At 37.2% G+C, this 20883-nt stretch overlaps 1 protein-coding gene across 1 annotated transcript in view; it reads right to left on the bottom strand.

The window, feature by feature from the left end:
- LOC116858577 overlaps positions 1-9778 on the bottom strand; it is a 35861-nt gene extending 26083 nt beyond the window's left edge. The window contains 4 exon segments of the mRNA XM_032843412.1: positions 868-918; positions 4610-4764; positions 8449-8480; positions 9711-9778. Coding sequence (XP_032699303.1) covers positions 868-918; positions 4610-4764; positions 8449-8480; positions 9711-9778 — 306 coding nt within the window.
- Positions 9779-20883: the final 11105 nt, after the last annotated feature.

Here is a 20883-nt window from a genome sequence, read left to right on the forward strand (position 1 = left end):
TGCATGTTATCCAGACTAACTATAAAGTATCTGAAAATAGAAATTTGAAAATTAAAAAAAAATTATTCACAATAGTTAACAGGACTCATAAGAAAACACAATGATACATAATGATTTTGAAGCAAATAAGCTGTGAGAGAACTAGACAGATATAGATCTACTCAGAGTGGAAGAATTAATCTTAAGAGTATGTTATTTTTCCCAAAATTAATTGATAAGTTTAATGCAATTTCAATTAGAATCCCCCATAATGATTCATTTTGGAATTAGACAAAACTATTTTAAAATCCCTATAAAAGGAGAAATGCTCCATTGTAGTGAAGGAAATTATAAAAAAAAAAGTATAAAGGATTTTCATTATGAGGTATTTGAAATAACTATGAATCTACTGTAAGGAAATCAATATCATATTAGCCTAAGAATGGATACCACATCAACAGAATAGATAATTCAAGGTATTCTCTCTATGAAGGTAACATGAAAATAGTGTTACAGGGACTCAGAATGAAACAGATTATGTAATAATGGTGCTGACACAACTCCATCTTCCTATGGAAAAGAATATAGTTCCCTATCACATTTTTAAAAAAATTTTACTTATTTATTTGAAAGACAGAGAGAGAGAGAGAGTACAAGCAGGGGGAGGGGCAGAGGGAGAGGAAGAAGCAGATTCCCTGCTGAGTAGGGAGCCAATGCAGGGCTCAATCCCAGGACCCTGAGATCATGACCTGAGCTGAAGGCAGATGCTTAACTGACTGAGCCACCCAGGTGTCCCCCCTCCTCACATTAAAAATTTTAAATGTAAAATATAAAACAATAACAAAATATCTTTAGAAACAGAAAAAAAAAAACTGAGACTCTACTTACACAATCTTGGGAAGGAGAATTCTTCGTAACCAAGTCAGAAATCTAGAAGCCCTAAAAAATAAGTAACTATAAAAAGATAAAGTGTCAAGACTATAGAGACAGATACAGTATTTCTATAAACAAATGGACTTTCCCTACATACAAATGAAATTCAAATTTGAAGAAAAAAAATAACAAAAACAAACTTGGAAAAATATCTCCAATGATAAAAAATTTGAAATACTGACATGCTGAGCAGTATTCTCACCTCTATATGTATTAAATCATTTATTCCTCATAGAAACCCTTTTAAGAAGTTGTTAATCTTCTTAAACCCACTGACAGTATCCCTCTAGCTCTCTCTCTCTCTTTTTAAGGTTTTATTTATTTATTTGACAGAGAGAGACAGCCAGAGAGGGAACACAAGCAGGAGGAGTAGGAGAGGGAGAAGCAGGCTTCCCACAGAGCAGCGAGCCTGATACGGGGCTCGATCCCAGGACCCCCGGATCGTGACCAGAGCAGAAGGCAGACGCTTAACAACTGAGCCACCCAGGCGCCCCAGTATCTCTTTTCTAATTGTAAAACTTCAGTGACTGCGATGGCTCTCTATTGCTCCGCAATGAAGTACAAAGTTACTCTGAAATCCAAAGCCCTTTCCAATGGTCCAGTTTCCCTGGATGGTCTTATCTCCTGCTGTTCCCTTCCATGAACTTACTCTGGCTTTTCCTTTCTTTATACCCTGACTTTGGTAATAAATTCTGCTTGGGATCCTTTCTTTACTCAACTCATGTATGATTTGAAATGTGATGATTTTCTCAAGCTCAATTTTTTTCACATTATCTTTCCTGGTCTTAGATCAGTATAAACTCACCTATATTCAACTTCCTTATGGCTTTTGCTGTGTGCTCACAGTGAATTCCTTAGTGTAGAATAAACTCTTTGACAACAGAGAACATGTATTACATGAAGTGTTTAGGAAGAATAATTACTTGAGCTATAGCCATTCAACCCAATAGATTAAGGAAGAAAAAGGAAGGTTTTTGCTAGGTATATGAGGATTTTCTATTCAGAAACTTTCAGTGGCCTCTCAGAACCTATACTCTAAACTTTCTAGCAAGGAATATGAAGTCTGGCACAATTTGCTATTCTAATCTTTTGCAGCTTGAATTCTTTCCTGTTTAATCATTTATATTCCTTTAAACACATGTGTATTTGTGCCTCTGTCTCTTCCATTAATTCTTGGAGGGAAGAAATTGTGTCTTATACATTTCAATATTTTTATAACTAAACAGTGAAGAGACATAGTAGATACTCAAAAATATTTATTGAATGACTAAATGCTGTCCCACCAATCTATAATACCTTCCCACCTGCTCTTCCATTACCACAATTCAGTGAGTTCCTCAAAGCTAAATTCAAATACTATGACTGTGCTCATCTGTGACACGTTCTCTGGCCACTCGACCTGGAAGCAATCCCACAGTTCTTTCAACTATAAATCCATTACATGTATCACTTTAATTCAAAGACTTTTAACCCAATCTCACTTGACATCTTCCTTTCATATGATTTAGATACATCTTCCAGATAGTGACAAGCATCTTGAGAATTAAGCCACCACCTCTATCTCTTCATTTTTCATGTCTGACCAGTGCTAACACTTCGCCCAAGTTCAACTTCCCTCCTATTCCAGTGATTGAACTGAGGCGCCATCACTTCCAGAATCACACGGCACATTTTTTTTCTTATGATTTCTTGTGACAGCTTATTTTTTCTTATTTTTTCATCATTTACATACAGGCATCATTTCTCTATAAAACTGAAAGGTCCAAGAAGCCAGGAGAGCCTGGGAGGAATCTGTCTTTTATTCCTTCAATAACTGATGTAGTGGGTAAGAAAAGCACTACAGAATCACTTTTTTTAGTAAATAATTATCACTTAATGGACACTTGTTGATAAAAGGTACAGTTTATCCTTCTAGTTTTTTTTTTACAGTTGCCCTTTTTTATTTGAATTCTTTCCAGTTCAATTACTTATATTCTCTCAAATACATGTTTTTCTTTTTTTTTTTAAAGAGTGTGATGCACCCTCATTATTCTTTTTTTTTTTTTAAAGATTTTATTTATTTATTTGACAGAGAGAGATCACAAGTAGACAGAGAGGCAGAGAGAGAGAGAGAGAGGGAAGCAGGCTCCCTGCTGAGCAGAGAGCCCGATGTGGGACTCGATCCCAGGAACCTGAGATCATGACCTGAACCGAAGGCAGTGGCTTAACCCACTGAGCCACCCAGGCGCCCCATCAAATACATGTTTTTCTAAGCCTCTTTCTATTTATGGTTTAAATGATTGCCTGATATAATTTTTATTAGTATTCTCTTATGATTACACACACTAAGACATCAATAATCACATATGTATATTTTTAGATTCTATTTTAATTCCTGTATTAAAAGGTTCCATCATATTCAAGATCATGACTTTTAAATTCACAGCTTTTTATTTAGTCTTTTAGTCTTAAAGGACATGATCTTGGCCATGTTCAAACTTCTTAAATAGCAATTAAGATAGAATCTCAAGATACATAAATGAGCTATTCTATATTTTGTCTTACATAATTTAAAAAATAATGATGATAATTATATAAGGCAAATATTGAAAAATATGTTACCAATATATCTTTAGAATCTTAGGAACTAAGAGATTATCTTTCCATTTTTCATACCTGTTTGTGTGGGTTTTGTAGTCATTAAATGTGTTAGAGTTGTATCTCTGTGAGTGGAGATGAAAACAGGGGTGCAGCCTTTGCTCTCAGGCTGCTGTGACACTCTGTGACTGTGCTTTGTAAATGGAAAATGATTTGAAAATACCAAATTGTATAATAGACAGGACTAGCTGTTTCCAACAAGCTGTTTTCTATGAAATAAGCTTTCTAAGATGCTAAAGAGTATTTTTTTAATAAAATAAAAATAACTTGGTCATCGATGTTTGAGAAATCCTGTTTTACATTTCATCTCTGGAAGTTCACAATTCATTGGATCTATTAAAGAGTGCAAACTTGTTTATTTAAAAAGAGTTGCTTAACTTTTTGTAACATTGTCTTTACCCAATGTATTTGACCAAGGGATTTTTTTTTTTTTTTAATTTGAGTAACATCTGTGACTACCTGGAAGAATTAACGTTTGTCCACAACCAGTTCAAGCAGGTTTGGACTGGACACTAAAAGTTTAACCTTTCCTTAAAAACAAAACAAAATGAAGTGAAAAACTAGCAAGCTCGTACAATCTAATAGAACATTTAAAAATGTAAATTAGCAACAACTGTATAAATCACCATTAGGGAGTTAGTTTTATAAGTTGGGGAAATATTCTAACTCTTTTTGGCCCCAGCAGTGCTCTAATCTATGCTGGAGCAGTAATTTCCTCAATGACCCCCTTGTGGCCAGAAGGAGTTAATGCTCTGTTCAGCATACTTAATTCGCTCCCAGGATGTAATTTACACACTGCAGTAATCTGGATGAATATGTAGCTTTTTCTGGCTTTTCTTAAATCTATAAAGCTTCGAATGATTCACAAAGGACAAATTATCAAGCTGTACAGACTAACAATTAACAATTTAGTGAAGACTTTAAAAAAATTTTTTTTTGAGGGTAAACAGTAATATGACTTTGTAAAACATGCCTACAGATATCCTATCTCACATGATTTAAATAAGATTTTGGAATTATTTGGAAAATATCCCATTGTTCTGATATCTTGTGTTTGTACCTGGGGGAAAGCATGAAACTTTGGGGTGCCATCTTTATGATAGTTGTATTTCCGGGTTAGACTGGCTTCTCTGAAGTCACACACGGGAAGGGCATGAGAAGCCCATTTGCTTACATGAAGTTGGATAGATTGAAGGAATGCATCCCATTCTGTACCTATAGTTGTAAGAAAGAGAGAAACATGGGAGAAAATTATATTTATATGTAAAAATGATACAATAAAACTTTTTGTTTTATTTTATCCCTAGACTATACCAAAATATAAACTTCGAGTATTTGCTGCTTTTGGTTCTTTTGGAGGGGTTAATTATTGTTTGGGTCACATTCAGGAATAGTCTTCTTAAAGTAGTCTTGCATTTCTTCTCTGCCCTAACTCTGCGAGGCATACTGTAGAATCCTTACAATAAAAGTTGTTCGTTAGTACAGGGATTTCAAACACAGAGTTGAGCCTTTTTATTGAGGTTTGTCAGAAGGAGAAAAACCTATGGAGTTTGAAAAAACCTCACAGGTAATTCTAATTTGCCTACCGGAAGTTTGGGGCCCTCTTTATACCATTTTATCCATTGCCACTGTGGAAAATCAGTGCTTTAAAGATGAGTGTCTGCCTGTGAGTATTGTGCTCTGTAAATGTTTATTGAGTGCCTAAATGAGGATTTCTTTAAAAACTTATCGCACAGCAGCATTTTTGGGTCAGCTCTCAAAACAAACACATAAACAAATAAGAGCAAAACACATTCAATGTCTCCTACTTGGTCAGGTTGGGTCTCCCTAGAACGATCAGAAAATGTTTTTCTTAATTTGGACGTTTATTATTCCTGTCATGTGATAGAGGAGAGAGGAAGGGAAGTGTGGCACTAAATAGAATTATCTGAATATGAACTTGTGAGTTCATGCAGGGTTATTGGACAATGAGCTGCCTAAGACTGAGGCTGTCCCTTCTCTACAGCATGGCAGCCAAATCCAAGCAACTCAGTTTCCTACAGGAGGACCAGCTTCGTCTGTCAGTACTCGTGACTGATAATGCCAAGGAATGCAAACTCTCCAGAAACAGAGCAGCTGGCAACTCTTGGGAATAGCTTTCCTGATGCCAAGTATCCTGCCTCTTCCCTCATTGACATGACTCCCTTCTTGAGAACCCATACTTTGTATCAGACGCCCTACTCAGAACCTGTACTTTGTCCCTCAGAAGTTATAATGGTGGCAAGCCTCTCTCTCAGAGACGATGGGGAGACTGAGGGATCATGCATATTTTTGTCCTGGCTGTGACTTTCTAAATCTTCTTTTTGCTTAAGGAAACCCATTCCCACCTCTATATTGTGACATTGTGAAGAAATCAAAAACAGACTTCCATCTGCAACAAAGCAAAATTGAAACTATACATCAAAATCCACCTGAAATTCCTGTGTGGAATAAAAGCATAATCGAGAGAAAACTCTGAAGGCAAAACAAAACAAAACAAAACACCACAGGTTGAATAAACAAAACTTCAGAAATCAGGGCTACAACTAGATTCAGAATTCTATAGATACGTTGAAGAGGCTAGCTTCAATCAAAAGTGAGATACAATTTGTCCACCTAAACATCACAGACAGAACAGGCAGAATTAGTAAAAAGAAGATTTGAGCAATTTTAGGAGGACATCCTTGCCGGGAAGAAATGAAATTTAAGGGCACCTCGGTGGCTCAGTGGGTTAGGCCTCTGCCTTCAGCTCATGATCTCAGGGTCCTGGGATCGAGTCCTGCATTGGGCTCTCTGTTCGGCGGGGAGCCTGCTTCCTCTTCTCTCTCTCTCTCTGCCTGCCTCTCTGCCTACATGTGATCTCTCTGTCAAATAAATAAATAAAATCTTAAAAAAAAAAAAAGATACGAAATTTAAGACCAGACAGGGCAATAGAAATCTTCTTGAGAAAAACCATGGACAAGTCTTTACCTGCTACTTCCTCAAGCCCAGTACCAGAAATACATCTTTTTCTGAACCAGCCTAACACAACCATGTAAGCTAACAACAGACTCATATGGCAAATGGTTTCTTCTTGTTCTTCCTTTTTTTTTTTTTTTTTTTCTTCCCCACTAGTGGAGAACACAGAGAACTTGCCCCACAAACAGCCTGTCTTCCCAGTCTGGGAGAATGGCTCCCCATGTTGGGTATTAATGTTTCTCCCTAGAGCTTGGATATACCTATTAAGGGAGACATTCTTCTGTGGTAAGTCCTTTTGAACTAACATGACTGGGCCCCAAACCAAGTTGGGGTGTTTTTCTTAAGAGAAAAATAGGAAGTCAAGCTGAGTCTGAGAATCCCATGGAGATGAGTAGGAGGAATACTACCTATGACCAGGATCTAACCTTCTTATCACTTCCCTTTTGTGTCATCATCAAAATACCATCATAAGAAACTATAGTTAACTTTTCACTGTCTAATTTCTCCCAAAGGCATTATATTAGAAAAAGCTCCTAACTTTTTATGGGATCAACTGCTTTTATATTTTCTTAATTAGAGGAATATTTAGCAACATCTGAGAACAAAATTTAACAAATGTTTAACAAATGCCGACAAATACTACTGTGACCTCTGTTATCTGAAACACTGAAGAATAATAATATTAGGGAAGGGGTGTGGGGGGATGGGGTAACTGAGTGAGGGACGTGATGGAGGGCACGTGATGAAATGAGCACTGGGTGTTTTATAAGACTGGTGGATCACTGACCTCAACTTCTGAAACTAATATTATATGTTAATTAATTGAATTTAAATTTAAAATAAAAAAATAATAGCAACAGGATTAAAGATTTCTCTCTCTCCTCCTCTCTGGGGATAAGAAGGAATTATTTGGAGTCAGTGGGAACCTAATCATATCTGATGTCACCCCATCGCAGAGGCAAAGTCAGAGAGATGCGTACCGGAAGGAGATGTATTCCACCTGAGGGTTGGGGAAATGTTGCCACCAACCCCTTCACCCTCCTTCTTGTGTTTATATTTAACTCACTTCTGAGGGGGCTGACTTTGCAAGTATAAAAAGGGACTGAGGTAATAGAAATTCTTCCCCATGTAAGTGAGGGAGAGTTTTCTAAAGAAAGGAGTAGGAAACATTGGACAAGGAAATTAAAAAAAAATAATAAGCAAACAAACAAAAAGCAGAAGCAGACCCATTAATACAGATAACTAGCTGGTGCTTGTAAGAAGGGTTAGGAATGGGGGGGCAGATGGGCTGCAGAGGAGAGTGAGGCAGAGGCTTCAGTTCAGAATGAATAAGTCAGGGAAAGAAAATGTACAACATAGGGAATAGAGTCAATGATATTGTAATAGTGCGTGTTGACAGGTGGTAGCCACACTTGTAACATAACATATAGACTTGTCCAATCACTCTGCTCTGCACCTGAAGCTAATGTAACATGTGTGTCAACTATACCCACATAAAATGTTTACAAAATTAAAAATAAATAAAGAACAAAAGAGGTGACTGAGTCGATAAGAAGAATGTTGGCTATGAAGACTGTCCCTCTAAATGCCCATGTCCAATGCCTGCTAATATGCTTTCTTGGATTTCAGGGATTAGAAAGCTAATGAAAAAAATCTATTTTTGAGATGCCCTCATTGCTAAGGTCTTAGAAGTAATTTAATCTCTGTTAGCCTTACGAACTGAGTTCTGTGGCGTACAGAAAGGACGTGAGACCTCTATTAAGCTAGAGAGACATGATCATCGTTGTAGCCACTTGATGCTTTGGTCGACTATTGCCTGCTTTGGCTGTTTCCTGATCACAGCACAGGTGGTGTTGCTCTAGAACTAGTACCTGTGGCAGAAGTTCTGTGATTGTGCCCTCGCTGATCAGTGGGAGAAATAGCGTCTCTCTTGGTGGTCCAGCATCATGAAAAGCCTTGGGAGAGAGCAACAGTGTGGACTCTGGAAACAAGAGTAGGCATGCTTACTGTCCAATATCATAAAGTTGTCCTGTTGTGAGAGGCCCACATTGTAAGAAACTGAGGATGACCACCAGTCAAGAGCAAAGAGGAAACTAGGTCTTACTACACAGGAAATTACACAGACTCATATTCTGTCAACCACAAGTGAATGAGCTTAAAGTTGTTCTTCCCAAGTTGAGCCTTGAGATGAAAGCAACCCCAGGCAAAACCCTGATGGTAGCCTTGTGGGCGGTCCTAAGGTAGAGGATGCCACTAAGCTACGCATGGATTCCTGAACTTTAGATGCTCCAAAGTAGTCAATAGTGCTTCTCTAAGCTTCCAAATCAAGGAATGATTTATTCTACAGCAATAGATAAATAAAACACCCTCTACCTGAGCTTCAGGCCCTGGGAGATAGATGGCAACCAAAAGATAGAGAATCCTGGATCTCTGAGTCATCATGTAGAGATAAGCTGTCTGACCAGCAACACCTGTTTCGTATTTATTATGACTAAGAATTTAATTGCTTAAGTCACTGGCATTTTGGAGTGGATAAACAGAGCAGCTGGAATTACTTACCTTAACAATACAGTTCGCTTTCTCTTTGTTGTTTTGTTATCTTCTTGGTATATTCCTGACCCAAGAGTGTGCTGTGCAAATTTCCCCCACTTTCTCAATGATTAATTTGAATCTTTTCCATTTTTTTCTCCTCCACTGATTTGAGAGTTACATGTTCTATTTCTGTTGTTGTTTTTTTGTTTTTTTGTTTTTCTGGTCCTTACCCTTAAGCTTTTAATGTATGAATGTAATGGGTCATTGAATAAGTGGGATTCATAAGATATAATCAGGAAGCAACTTTATATTTGTCTCCTGCTACTCATTAAAAATGGATTCACTGAGGCAAGTTCACCCCTGTCCCAAGGTAAAAATGCAGGTAATCCATGACTTCTCTGATAATTCTTAGGTAATATGATGCCTAATAGTTACTTTAAATTAAAACAAAACCAGCAAAAATAAGTAAGAGGAGAGGACGACGTGTGTTCTAATCCACTCAGAAATGGGGAACCACAAAAAACATAGTCTTGATTTACAAATTAGAATGCCCAGTATATTAATGGCCACAATAGTCATCGTTTAAAGAGAAGATTCCTCCCGTTCCCCTCTGAGATGGGTTGCCCTCCACTGGAAAAGGAATATGTACTCACCCTCTCTTCAGGAGGCTTTGTCCATCCCCTTGTTCTTTTTTTCTTGACAAGTTTCTGATCCATCTCATGTCAAAGCAAGCAGAGGGAAGATCGAAGAGAAAGCAGATAAAGTTCTTATTTGACTGCCATGCTTACAATTTTGACATGCACACTTTACCAACAAAATATTAACTAGTATTGTTATCTTCCACCTGAGGACAAATGGAATTTTAGAAGTTGTAGCTCTCATGCATGTTATCGTCTAGTGTTTTAGTTTATTCCTATTTGTAACCTTACCAAATTGGTTGTTCTTATCATCATTTTATATAGGTAAGCTTTATTTATGGAGGTTTACCCACATGTTTCCCAGTTGTTTTGTTTTGTATTATTATTTGCATTTTATCACATTTTGGAAGGCTTCCTTGTGTCCCTTTCCAAGAATACTCCCTGTTCTTTCTTCTAAATTCTAACATGAAAGATTGCTTTTACCTATTCCTTCCCAACTCTTGAAAGATATTTCCATTGGCTATGGACTTTTAGATTGTCATTATTTTCTCTCCACCTCTTGAAGACCTAGTAGAGACTGTAATCTGTGCCTATCCAGTATCCATTTTTGCATTATTTTTTCTAAGAGAATACTCAAGCCAAATGCCAGCTAAATATCCCCATCCCCAGGGGCACCTGGGTGGCTCAGGCAGTTGAGCGACCAGCTCTTGGTTTTGGTTCAGGTCATGATCTCAGGGTCCTGAGATTCAGCCCCAGGTCAAACCCCAAGTCAAGCTCCACATGTCACTCCTCCCTGCTCAGCAAGGAATCTACTTGAGATTCTTTCCCTCTCCCTATGCCCCTTAGCGCACTCACACTCTCTTTCTCTCTCAAATAAATAAATTAGTCTTTTAAAATAAATAAATAAATAAATATCTCCAACCCCAGCCTTCATTGCTGCAAGTGGTGGTGATATTAGCACGCTTCTTGCTAACCCCATGTAAGTGAAACTCTGCTGGCCATTTCCGACAAAGATTTCATTTTCATGACAAAAAAAGATGGTCATTGCTGATAAAATTCCTCCTTTATTCTTCTTGCCTCAGATGCGTACGTGACTTCAGTAGCAATATCAGCCATCTTGTGACTTTGAAATTATAAGTATGAGGACCAATAGAATTTGAGAAGCCAACTCTGACATCATCAAGCCCCCTAAACATTGCCAGCTACCACTCATCTGATTTTATATAAAATCTTATATTTTACACAGTGTTATAGAAGACATGTTATCAATATATTCTTTGCCCCTTGGCACTGGCTTTTCTCTCTCTGTTCTTTGCTGCCTGGCATGTTTCCTGTCATTCATTTTGGAAGTCAAGTCCCACTTCAAAATTCCTCCTTTTGTAACAATTTGCTTGACTCCCTGAGGCACATAATTCCTTTTTTTCCTCTGCGTTCTAGCAACAACTTATCCATGTTTGTATGAACACTTACCACACCTTTTGTAACTCATTCTTTGAGTCTGCCACTCTCAACAGATTGCTTGCTCTTCCAGAATAGTTGTCATACTTTCTATCTATTTTAACACAAAATAAATGCTTAATAATTGCTTATTTAGTGAATTAATCTATGTCTGGTGGGCCTGGCTGCAATGTCTAAGAATAAATAGTATTATTCAGATTTTTTCTCTCTGCTTTCTTTTTCTGAGTATGTTTTGTTTAATGGCCCTTACTGACAAATGAACACAGAGCTCCTACGGTTACTTCGCAGTACAAATAATTCTTCCAGAAATCTCCCCAGGGATCACTGGAAAAGTTGTTGCATATGCTCTTAATGAGCTTTCTGTTCCTGGAATACTACATAGAATGTTATGTTAATAACACTTGCGTTTAATTCCATTCTCTCCTCAAAATGCTGAGAGTGTAGATATAAAGTTTCCTATAAGAGAAAAAATACTATTTTAACATCTGTTAGGCTCAAAGAATGATCCTCATTATTCAAGGCAGAATTGGAGAATAAAAACCAAGATAATGTTAAAGAAGATGGGTTTAGGAGGAAAGTGATTTTACCATTTCAGAATGATTTTACTCTTTTACCATTGAGGTTAACCAGGCTGCAGAATATTTTTTCTTTTCATTCTTTTTATGGATTTCAATGAGCTTGACTTCACTTTCTTTTCTAGGACATTGCTTACAGTTTAAGAACGTCTTCATTTTTATAAACAAGTGAGCCAGAGACCTTACTATGAAAACACAAAGGTGTCTAACTTGTAAGGGATTCATAACCAAAGGAGGAAAGTAAGACAGATGAAGAAGCGATCTAGTTAGACTAAAATAATTTAAACCCTGGCAGGGTAAAACTGTATTTTGAAAATGATACCTTGATACTACCAGACTCTAGTAAATTAAACCTATCATGATTTCAGACTGGACATAAAATATTTCCATCTTTGAGAGAAATGTTTGAGAGATTGCTAAGTTCTCCTTGAGTTGTCATTCTCACATAGTATATATTCAAACTACAAATCCTTTAACCACACATGATATGTTTGATTTACTAGTTGTTCGTATTTATTGCTTTTTATCTTCTACCAGCAAAAATTATTTCCCTTTTTCTATACAAATATTTCCCCCAATACCTCATTTCTTCCTTACCTATTCTAAGTGTTCTTTGTTTACATGCTTCAATTAAGGAGAAAGAAAACAACCTTCTAGTGTCTATTTAATTTTCATTAAAGTGGAAAATTCTACATAAGGTGTTGCAAACTGAAATCCTTCCAGGAGATTTGCAGGTGATAGAAGTAAGAGAGTAGCCCAACCAAGTACAGACCCTTAAGGAGTGGGTTTGTGGGGACTGTTGAGTCCAAAGAACATGCCTCACCTAAAGTGGGTGGCTGCTAATTAGCTCGTGCTAATTTTTAGTGGATTATGTGTTTTTTTTCCAAATAGGTTATGCATTCAGATATTTCTGTGAAATCTCCAATTTTAAAGCATGTTGCTCTATCTAGACCTCAGACATCAATAACTGTTAACATCACAAAGAGAAATGACGGAAGAATATATCACTGCCAATGGAGCAGTCCAGTGAAAAATAAAAGTAAATAAATAAATAAACTGAAGGTGAACACAATGTAACTTCTAGATCCAGCTCCCAATTTACAAGGATACAGAGAACACAGGACCTCGTTAAACTACACCACGGGGATGCAATCAGCACCATCCAGCCTGTAGAAAACTACAAGACCAACAACACAGTTTCTTCAACAAATAATTGCAAGGAAAGAAAAAAAAAAGATAGAGTGGGAAAGTAGAGACTAAAAGAGATTTAAAGTATGAATTAGTCAATTGCAACCTGTGAACCTATATAGATCTCGATCTTTAAAAATTATATCATGGGATAATGACCAGATATGTGATATCAAGGAATTATTGCTGTTTTTAAAAAAATATGGTAAGGTTAATGTAGCTATGTTAAAAAAATTCATGCCTATACTAAAGCAATATATATAAACGTATTTGTGGATGGAATTTTAGAAACATATTTACATTTAGAAAGACAAAATAATGGGCAAACAAGCCATGTATCCACAAGCCATGTTTGGCTGGTGTGCTGCCAGCTTGCAACTCCTGGTCTGTAGGAATATAGAGACTAATTTGCAGCTCATTTCTCTTCACCATCAAAAGCTAGAACACATTAATTACCCTTAAGAGATATAAACGTGTATAGACCACACTTGTCACTTAGAGATAGGAGGCATATAAATTAAACCTTAAAGAACCATACAATATCACCTCCCTCTCATCTACTGTTTTAGTATTATACTCTATAAATGTATTTCTAAATGCTGGACTGCTTGGTTATTTCCCCAGATCTTTAGTCTTGCAACCATTAGTAGAAGGCTTCTGAGTAATACCTGATTTCAGTTGATAAACAGTGGATGGGTCCCTTCTGCTTGTGATGGGTTTTTCTGGCTAGCCACCCACAGGTCTGCCAGTCAGAGAACATGACATATTCAGAATGTTAATGCCATTACACAACACAGAGCAACATGAGACCATAGGAGGAATGATCATACCCTCCTTCAGGGGTCCTGGGGAAAACATTCCATTAATGCGTTAGAATCACAGAAATCTGTCTAATTTCCTAACTCTTCCTTGTAGGAATTAAACATAAGGGATTCCAGAGATGCCACGGCTGCACACCTGCCTGAGCCCCCATCTGCAAAGAGCGGCTGTCCACACAGCAGCTGGAGCATATATAGTGCTCCCAAAAGGCTGGTTCCTTTCCCCTCCACTCTGCCCCTTGTTTCGTGATGGCCTTCTAATGGGTAAGCTGAATTATCCAACACAGGGCTTCTCAGTCTGATGTTGGGGGGATTAAGTGTGGGAGGAGAAGATACATACAGAATTCACCCTTATGGGGTGAGTTTTCAGCAATTACACCCTCTCCCTGTAATTGAATCAGAATCCTGAGATGTGGGATGGATGCATGAAATGATAATTTTAAAAAAAAACCTTCCCAACTGATCCTAACATGTCATCTTTCTGGTGATGTCTCTAGTCTTGGCCCCTGGCAACCCCTCTCCCTTCCATCCCCAGTGGATATCCGTCATTCTAACAATATAGATTACAGAATTAGAGAATTTGAAAGGATTTTGCTCTTTTGGTCTAACCCATCATCTACTTTAGGAAATCTGTCATTCTATAGATTTCATAAGCATATAAAATTTAAAAGTAAATTTTAAAATCGTAAGAAACATATTCTTTTGGCCTCTGTTAAACAACACTTCTATTTTATACCCATAAATCTTACTTTAAAAAAAATTATCTTTATGCTTAACCAAAGTTTGTTGGCACAAGGCCCACTGGGCTACATAATCATTTTGAGAGAGAGATGCACCCACGCTGGGGTTGAGAAATGAGGAGGGCCAAGATGATTTCTTTTTTGCTATAAAAATACATTTTTACGGCCTAGCACAGTTTATTTATTGTACAAAGGCTTTTTAAAAATGAGAATACTAAGCTAAGGGGATTACTTTTGAAACACTAGTGACTTCTATTGTGCTCTTTGTTAAAAGAAAAACCTACCTACAAATAAAAATTCCTTTGGAGATCAAGGATCTATACAAAGTACAAATCTCAGCTTAAACTGCAGATTCTAGAGGGATGCAATTTCTTAATTTTTCTCTAACTCTTCTCAGTTTCTATTATATGTACCTGTACCCCTTGTGTGAGGTGGCAGTGTGGGGTCTCCACTCCCTTTCTCCAGAGTTCTAAGGTCTGAGAGACTCTGTCATCCAAGGCTTTGGCTATGAGAGGACTTGACCCTGGTTGTCTGTACACGTGGGCAGCCACTCTCATGACAGCCATCACATCTGTCTCCTGCTTGTACACAGTCACCTCTCATTCATGTCAGAGACCCTTGTTGTCCTCTACTCAGCAAGGGGTTTATCTGCTACTTCTGCACCATGCTGAGTAACATAATTGTCTGTGCGGCGAGCTGAAGGCCTCTTCCAATCCCCCATCACCATCCATGTGGGGGACAACTCCGCTGTTTCCAAGCCATGCTGGGCCATGTGAACTTCTGTGACTGTCTCGGTTTCATCTGACTAAAATATATTCCACAAACCTTGGCCTTGGCAACCTTCCTCAATAGGACTCTACCAAGGAAGCTGGGCAAGGTTTCCTCTTCTGAGTGTACTAGAAAAGTAGCTTTCCTCCATTAAAAAGCTTGGTCTAATATGAGTTTCTCCTCTTTTTTTTTTTTTTAATTAATTTATTTATTTGACAGACAGAGATCACAAGTAGGCAGAGAGGCAGGCAGAGAGAGTGGGGGGCAAGCAGGCTCCCCGTCGAGCAGAGAGCCTGATGCAGGGCTCGATCCCAGGACCCTGGGATCATGACCTGAGCCGAAGGCAATCACTTAACCCACTAAGCCACCCAGGTGCCCCGAGTTTCTCCTCTTTTTTCTTTTCTTTCTTCTCTTCCCCCTCCTTCATCTTTTTCTTTTTTTGAAAGTCAGCTTTATTGTGACATAGTTTATGTGCAATAAAATTCACTATAATTAACCATTTGAATGAGTTTTGATAATTGTCTGTACCCATATAATCATCACCACAATCAAGGTATAGAGCATTTTCATCACCTTTCCTCATGCCCTTTTTTTTCTTTTTTAAAGATTTTAATTTATTTTAGAGAGAGAGAGAGAGAGGGAGAGACATCACAGAAGGGAGCGGCAGAAGGAGAAGAAGGGAGGGTCTTAAGCAGCAGACTCTGCTCAGCGCGGAGCCCAGTGCAGGGCTGGACCTCATGATCCTGAGATCACAACCAGAACTGAAAGCAAGAGTCAGTAGCTGAACTGACAGTGCCACCCAGGCACCCCCACCCCACCCCACCCCACTCCGACCCCTGCCACACTCCTGCTTTTTGTAATCAACATCTCCAATCCCAGAACCAGTAAACCACAGATATGCTTTTCATTACTACAGATTAATTTCACATACTCAAGAATTTAATATAAATGGAATCATGCAATATGTAAATCTAATATGTAACCTTTTGTCTTTGCCTTCTTTCACCTTCATAAAGATTTTTAAATTCTCTCATGCTGTTTAGGGTAACAATGTCTTGTTCCTTTTCATGGCTCATGGTATATCATTGTTTGCTTACCTATCTACCTGATAATGGACATTTGTGTTGTTTTCAGTTCAGGGATGTTAATTATTGACACAGTTCATGTACAAGTATTGTTTGGATATAGGTTTTAATATATCTTGGTTAAATACGTAGGTGTGGCTTTGCTGGGTTAAATGATAAGAGTTAGAATAACTTTACAGGAAAATGCCAAATTGTTTTTCAAACCAGGTTGTATCATTTTACATTTCCATGGGCAGTGTCTGAGAATTCTAGTGCCTTCACATCCTGTCAACACTGTATTATTACAGTTGGTCTGTTGTTCTTTTTTATTTTTTCTATTTTAGCTATTCTAATGGGTCTGTAACAGTTTAATTTTTGTTAATTTTCCTGATGAAAAATGATACGGAAAATCCCTGCATAGGCTTATCAAGTACAAGTTGTACACTTGTACAAGTTGTACACTTGTAAAGTGTACAACTCTTTTACCAATTTTATAAATAGATATTTGTCTTCTTATTGAGTTATGAGTTGTTTATATATTGTAGATATAGGTATGAAATATATGTCAGATATATGTATTCCAAGTATTCAGATACAGGTATTTCACATAGTTTTTCCAGTTTATATGTTGCCTTTCCATTTCATTAATGGTGTCTTTCAAAGAGTAAAAGTTTTTAATTTTCTTAAGGTTAAATTTATTTTTTTTCTCTTATGGTTTGTGTTTTATCTAAGAAATAATTACTTACTGCAAAGTTGTAAAGATTTCCTTTCCTTTCTAGAATTTATATATTGTTTGTTTTTATAATATATCATACCTATGACTATTTTGACTTAATGCTGAGGCATATTATGAAGGTTAAGGCCAAGGTTCATAGTTTTTCCATAGAAACATCATTTATTGAAAAGACTATAACTTTCCTATTAAATTATCTTGGATCTTTCCAAGATATATTTTATTATTGCCCTAAGAGTATACCTCTTGATTTTTTAAAATTTATATTAAGCCTTGAAATATTTTTCTTTTTTTTTTAAGTCATTTGCATTTTCAAGTAAATTTTAAAATCCATTTATACATTACAGATCACTGTGATATTAACTGGGATTGCACTGAATCTATAAATATATTTGGGGAGAACTGACATCTTAACAATGTGGAGTCTTCCCATTAAATTGGTATATTTCTATTTATCTACCTTCTTTAATTCTCTCATCAGTATTTTACAGTTTTCTGGGCAGAGATCTTACCCATATATTGTGAAATTTATCTCCCAATGTTTCATGTTTCATATTGATATAAATTTCCTGCCAGTATAGTCTATGGTGTATTCCGTGAGAAACAGTGAAGTGTTCCTTGCAAGTATGTAAGCTGTGAACTACATTACTATATTTCTTTTTTGGAGAGACACATTATCCATTAGAGCATTAAATGCTCTGCAAAGTCTAATAATAAAGGCTTCTCTTTAATTTTGGTTAACTGCGTGTTTCCCAAAGAAATCTGTGTGGCAGCTTTCTGCTTAATTCCGATTACTGTCTTGCTGAATTAGCGTTCTGAGGAAGATGTTTTTTAGGAAATGGTGAGATGTCAAGATGATGGTTAGGTTTACCCTAGCTTGGCTCCTGTGGGTGGGAGGATTTAGATCACTTGGAAGTCTCAGTCCTGAGTGAGAGGACATGAGAACCCTGGGTTCTCGGTCAGTAGCAGAAAGTGAGACAAGAAGCAGTAGAACTTGTTCTGTTGGTTAATTATTTAACACTTACTTTTGCCTGAGATCTTGTTTTGCTCTTTCAATCACTCCCTCCTTGAGAGGCATGGGTCAATTACTTGACTGTCAGTAAAAATACATTCTAATGTTTTCTATAACTGGAACTGTTAATGCCTGATAATACAAAGTTAAGGAGAGTCTCGTAGAGGCAGTAGAAACAAGCTGAAGTCTTTTCTCCTGATCTTTTAATGCATAAAGGAAATGGAGCCTGGAAACATGCTTTGAGCTAAATGAAGAATAGATGGAAATGCTTATCTTGTCAAAGCGAGGTCTTAGCATTGAGACGTATATTAAATGAAATAAAAACAATTTTTAAGGATTTGAAAAATATGTTCGAAGTGTCAGCATTTATAAACCCAAGGTGACAGTCAAAGATTTAAGTAGAAATCATTTTGACTTCAGCTTATAAGATGCTTCTCTGTGATATGACAAGGCTATTTTTGGCAAAAATCAATATAGGAAGATAAATAGATGAATCATTTTTCCAAAGCAATATATATGTATTTTTTTAAAAAGAGGGTTAACTTTACTACTCCACAGGCACAACATCATTACCAGTGCAGGGAAGGCACATGTTACAAGGAAAGCTCTCCAGGAAAGGGGTCTGGATTCAAGAGAAAAGAACAGCGAGATTAAGGGAATAGGAGTTATATATCATGCACTGCTACTATCTTATTTTGTACTCCAGAGTGATTATTACCACATGTACTGCATGCTCACTTTTTATGCAGCTGGACCCTTTTATTTTTTAAATTTTATTTATATATTTGACACAGAGCAGGCACAAGCAGGGGGAGCAACAGGTAGAGGGAGAGGAAGAAGCAGACTCCCACTGAGAAAGGAGCCCAATGCTGGGCTCCACATCCCAGGACTCTGGGATTGTGCTCTGAGCCAAAGGCAGACCTTAATTGACTGAGCCACTCAAGCACCCCAAGCTAGACCCTTTCATTTGACCCCTTGTTCATGTGCCACAACTTCCCAAGACTATGTTCGTTGTCTTCTCCACAAATAGAATTGAGTTTGGGGAGTAAACCATGTCCTTTTCTTTTTGAATAATACTCTGTCATTCTCAGGCTATATCTGTAAGGCTTTATCTCCTTTGTAATTCCATTAAAACTTAATTACCTAATAGTGTTGGAAGGAATGATAAATGTCTTCAATGACAGACATTTCCCCAGAGGGAGACCACACATGATTTCATTTAAAAGTCACATCAACCCAGAAAGGGTTGATTTTGATACCACTCTTACAACTGAGTGTGTGAAGATTGAGAAAGGTGAAAGATTTTGCCAAAGATCATATAGCTTGTTGGTAGTAGAAATAAGATTTGAATCTACCTCTGACTGTAAACCTGTGTTCTTCCTATTTGTTTTCCTAGATGAAGGTGATTTTTTTTTTTTTTTTTTTTTTTTTTTTTAATGGAGGGAGGCAACTTTCATGGAAATGGAGGCTGAAACACATATAGTCATGACCTTGTTTTCTTTCTACTTCTGTGTAGCAACCATAATAAACATATTGGGTATAGAGACTTAAGGATGAATCTAAGACAGCATTTCATTCAGGAAATAATAATTGTTAGGTATTTTCTGGTGAGAAGCAGAGGCAAAGAGCAAAACCGAAGTTTAGCTTTCTTAAAGCCTTTGGCAAAAAACAGATCTCATAATGCCTAAGGGGTTAACAAAGCTGTTCCTGTATACCTAATTTAAAACCGCTAAAAGGCATTCTAAGCAACTTTTGTCTTCAAAGAAACTGTGGCATGGATTTACTTTCACGTTTCTTTGCTTATAACTTAAAGGACACTTAAAGAGAGAAAAATATTTCCAGATTTTGTCACCATGTATATTTTAAAAGGGAAATTTATCTTTTTTTTTTTTTTTTCCCCAGGTTTGGAGAAACATATTTGATTCTGTAAACAGCAAATGTAAAGTCTCATATAAAATGCATCCAGACCTATGGCGGAGATACATCAAATCTGTTCCCACAAGAATTTCTCCTCCATTCAGCTTCTGTACAAGGCTCTTGCAATTTTTACATATGGAAAATCTCTTCCTATTTCATACACACATCTGTAATCCCAACTCTAAAGAAAGCAGTGTTGAAAGTTTTTTGATAATACTCTACAAGGAAGCTTTTGAAAACAAAAATGAAAATGATATAGTTGTTTTGATATAGCCGGGAGTTAGCAATGTATCAATTTATGACTTTAAGTCATTCAAGAGCCCCCTACGAGGTACAGTGACAAACTGGTAGACACCATTACACGCTCTCGGAGGGACTGTGTGACCTGGGGTAGAACCAGCTCAGAAAAGTCCAGGTGTCAAGGAACACTGTGTGAGGACATCTTAACAGTGGCCAGAGATACAGGCACATAACTAGAAGGGAAATTTGACTGAGTCTAAGTGCAAATTTCTTGTCTTTCAGATATGAAACAGAAGCCTGGAGGGATTGCGTTTATTTGACCTTGGGTCACAAAATGAGTTAGTGGTCCCATGTTACTTTACTTCTTTTTGTTGATGAATATCCAGCATCTTTGAGAATGGAAGAGAAAAACTGGTTTCCCTTCACCAGGTGAGAAGCAGCAAAAAATCTTTACAGATGAATAAGTTTAGCACTGAATGAAAATAAATTATTTTCATATCCATATGCACATTTTCTTTTAGACAGATAAAACTATGAACCAAGGAAAAAAGAAGTGTCTAATAAAGAAAGTACTTCAGGGGCACCTGGGTGGCTCAGTTGGTTAGGCAGTTGCCTTCAGATCAGGTTATGATCCTGGAGTCTTGGGATCGAGTCCCGCATTGGGCTCTGCTTCTC

Source organism: Lontra canadensis, unplaced genomic scaffold (assembly GCF_010015895.1).
Source record: "Lontra canadensis isolate GAN:19392208 unplaced genomic scaffold, GSC_riverotter_1.0 scaffold139, whole genome shotgun sequence".
Lineage (NCBI taxonomy): Eukaryota > Metazoa > Chordata > Mammalia > Carnivora > Mustelidae > Lontra > Lontra canadensis.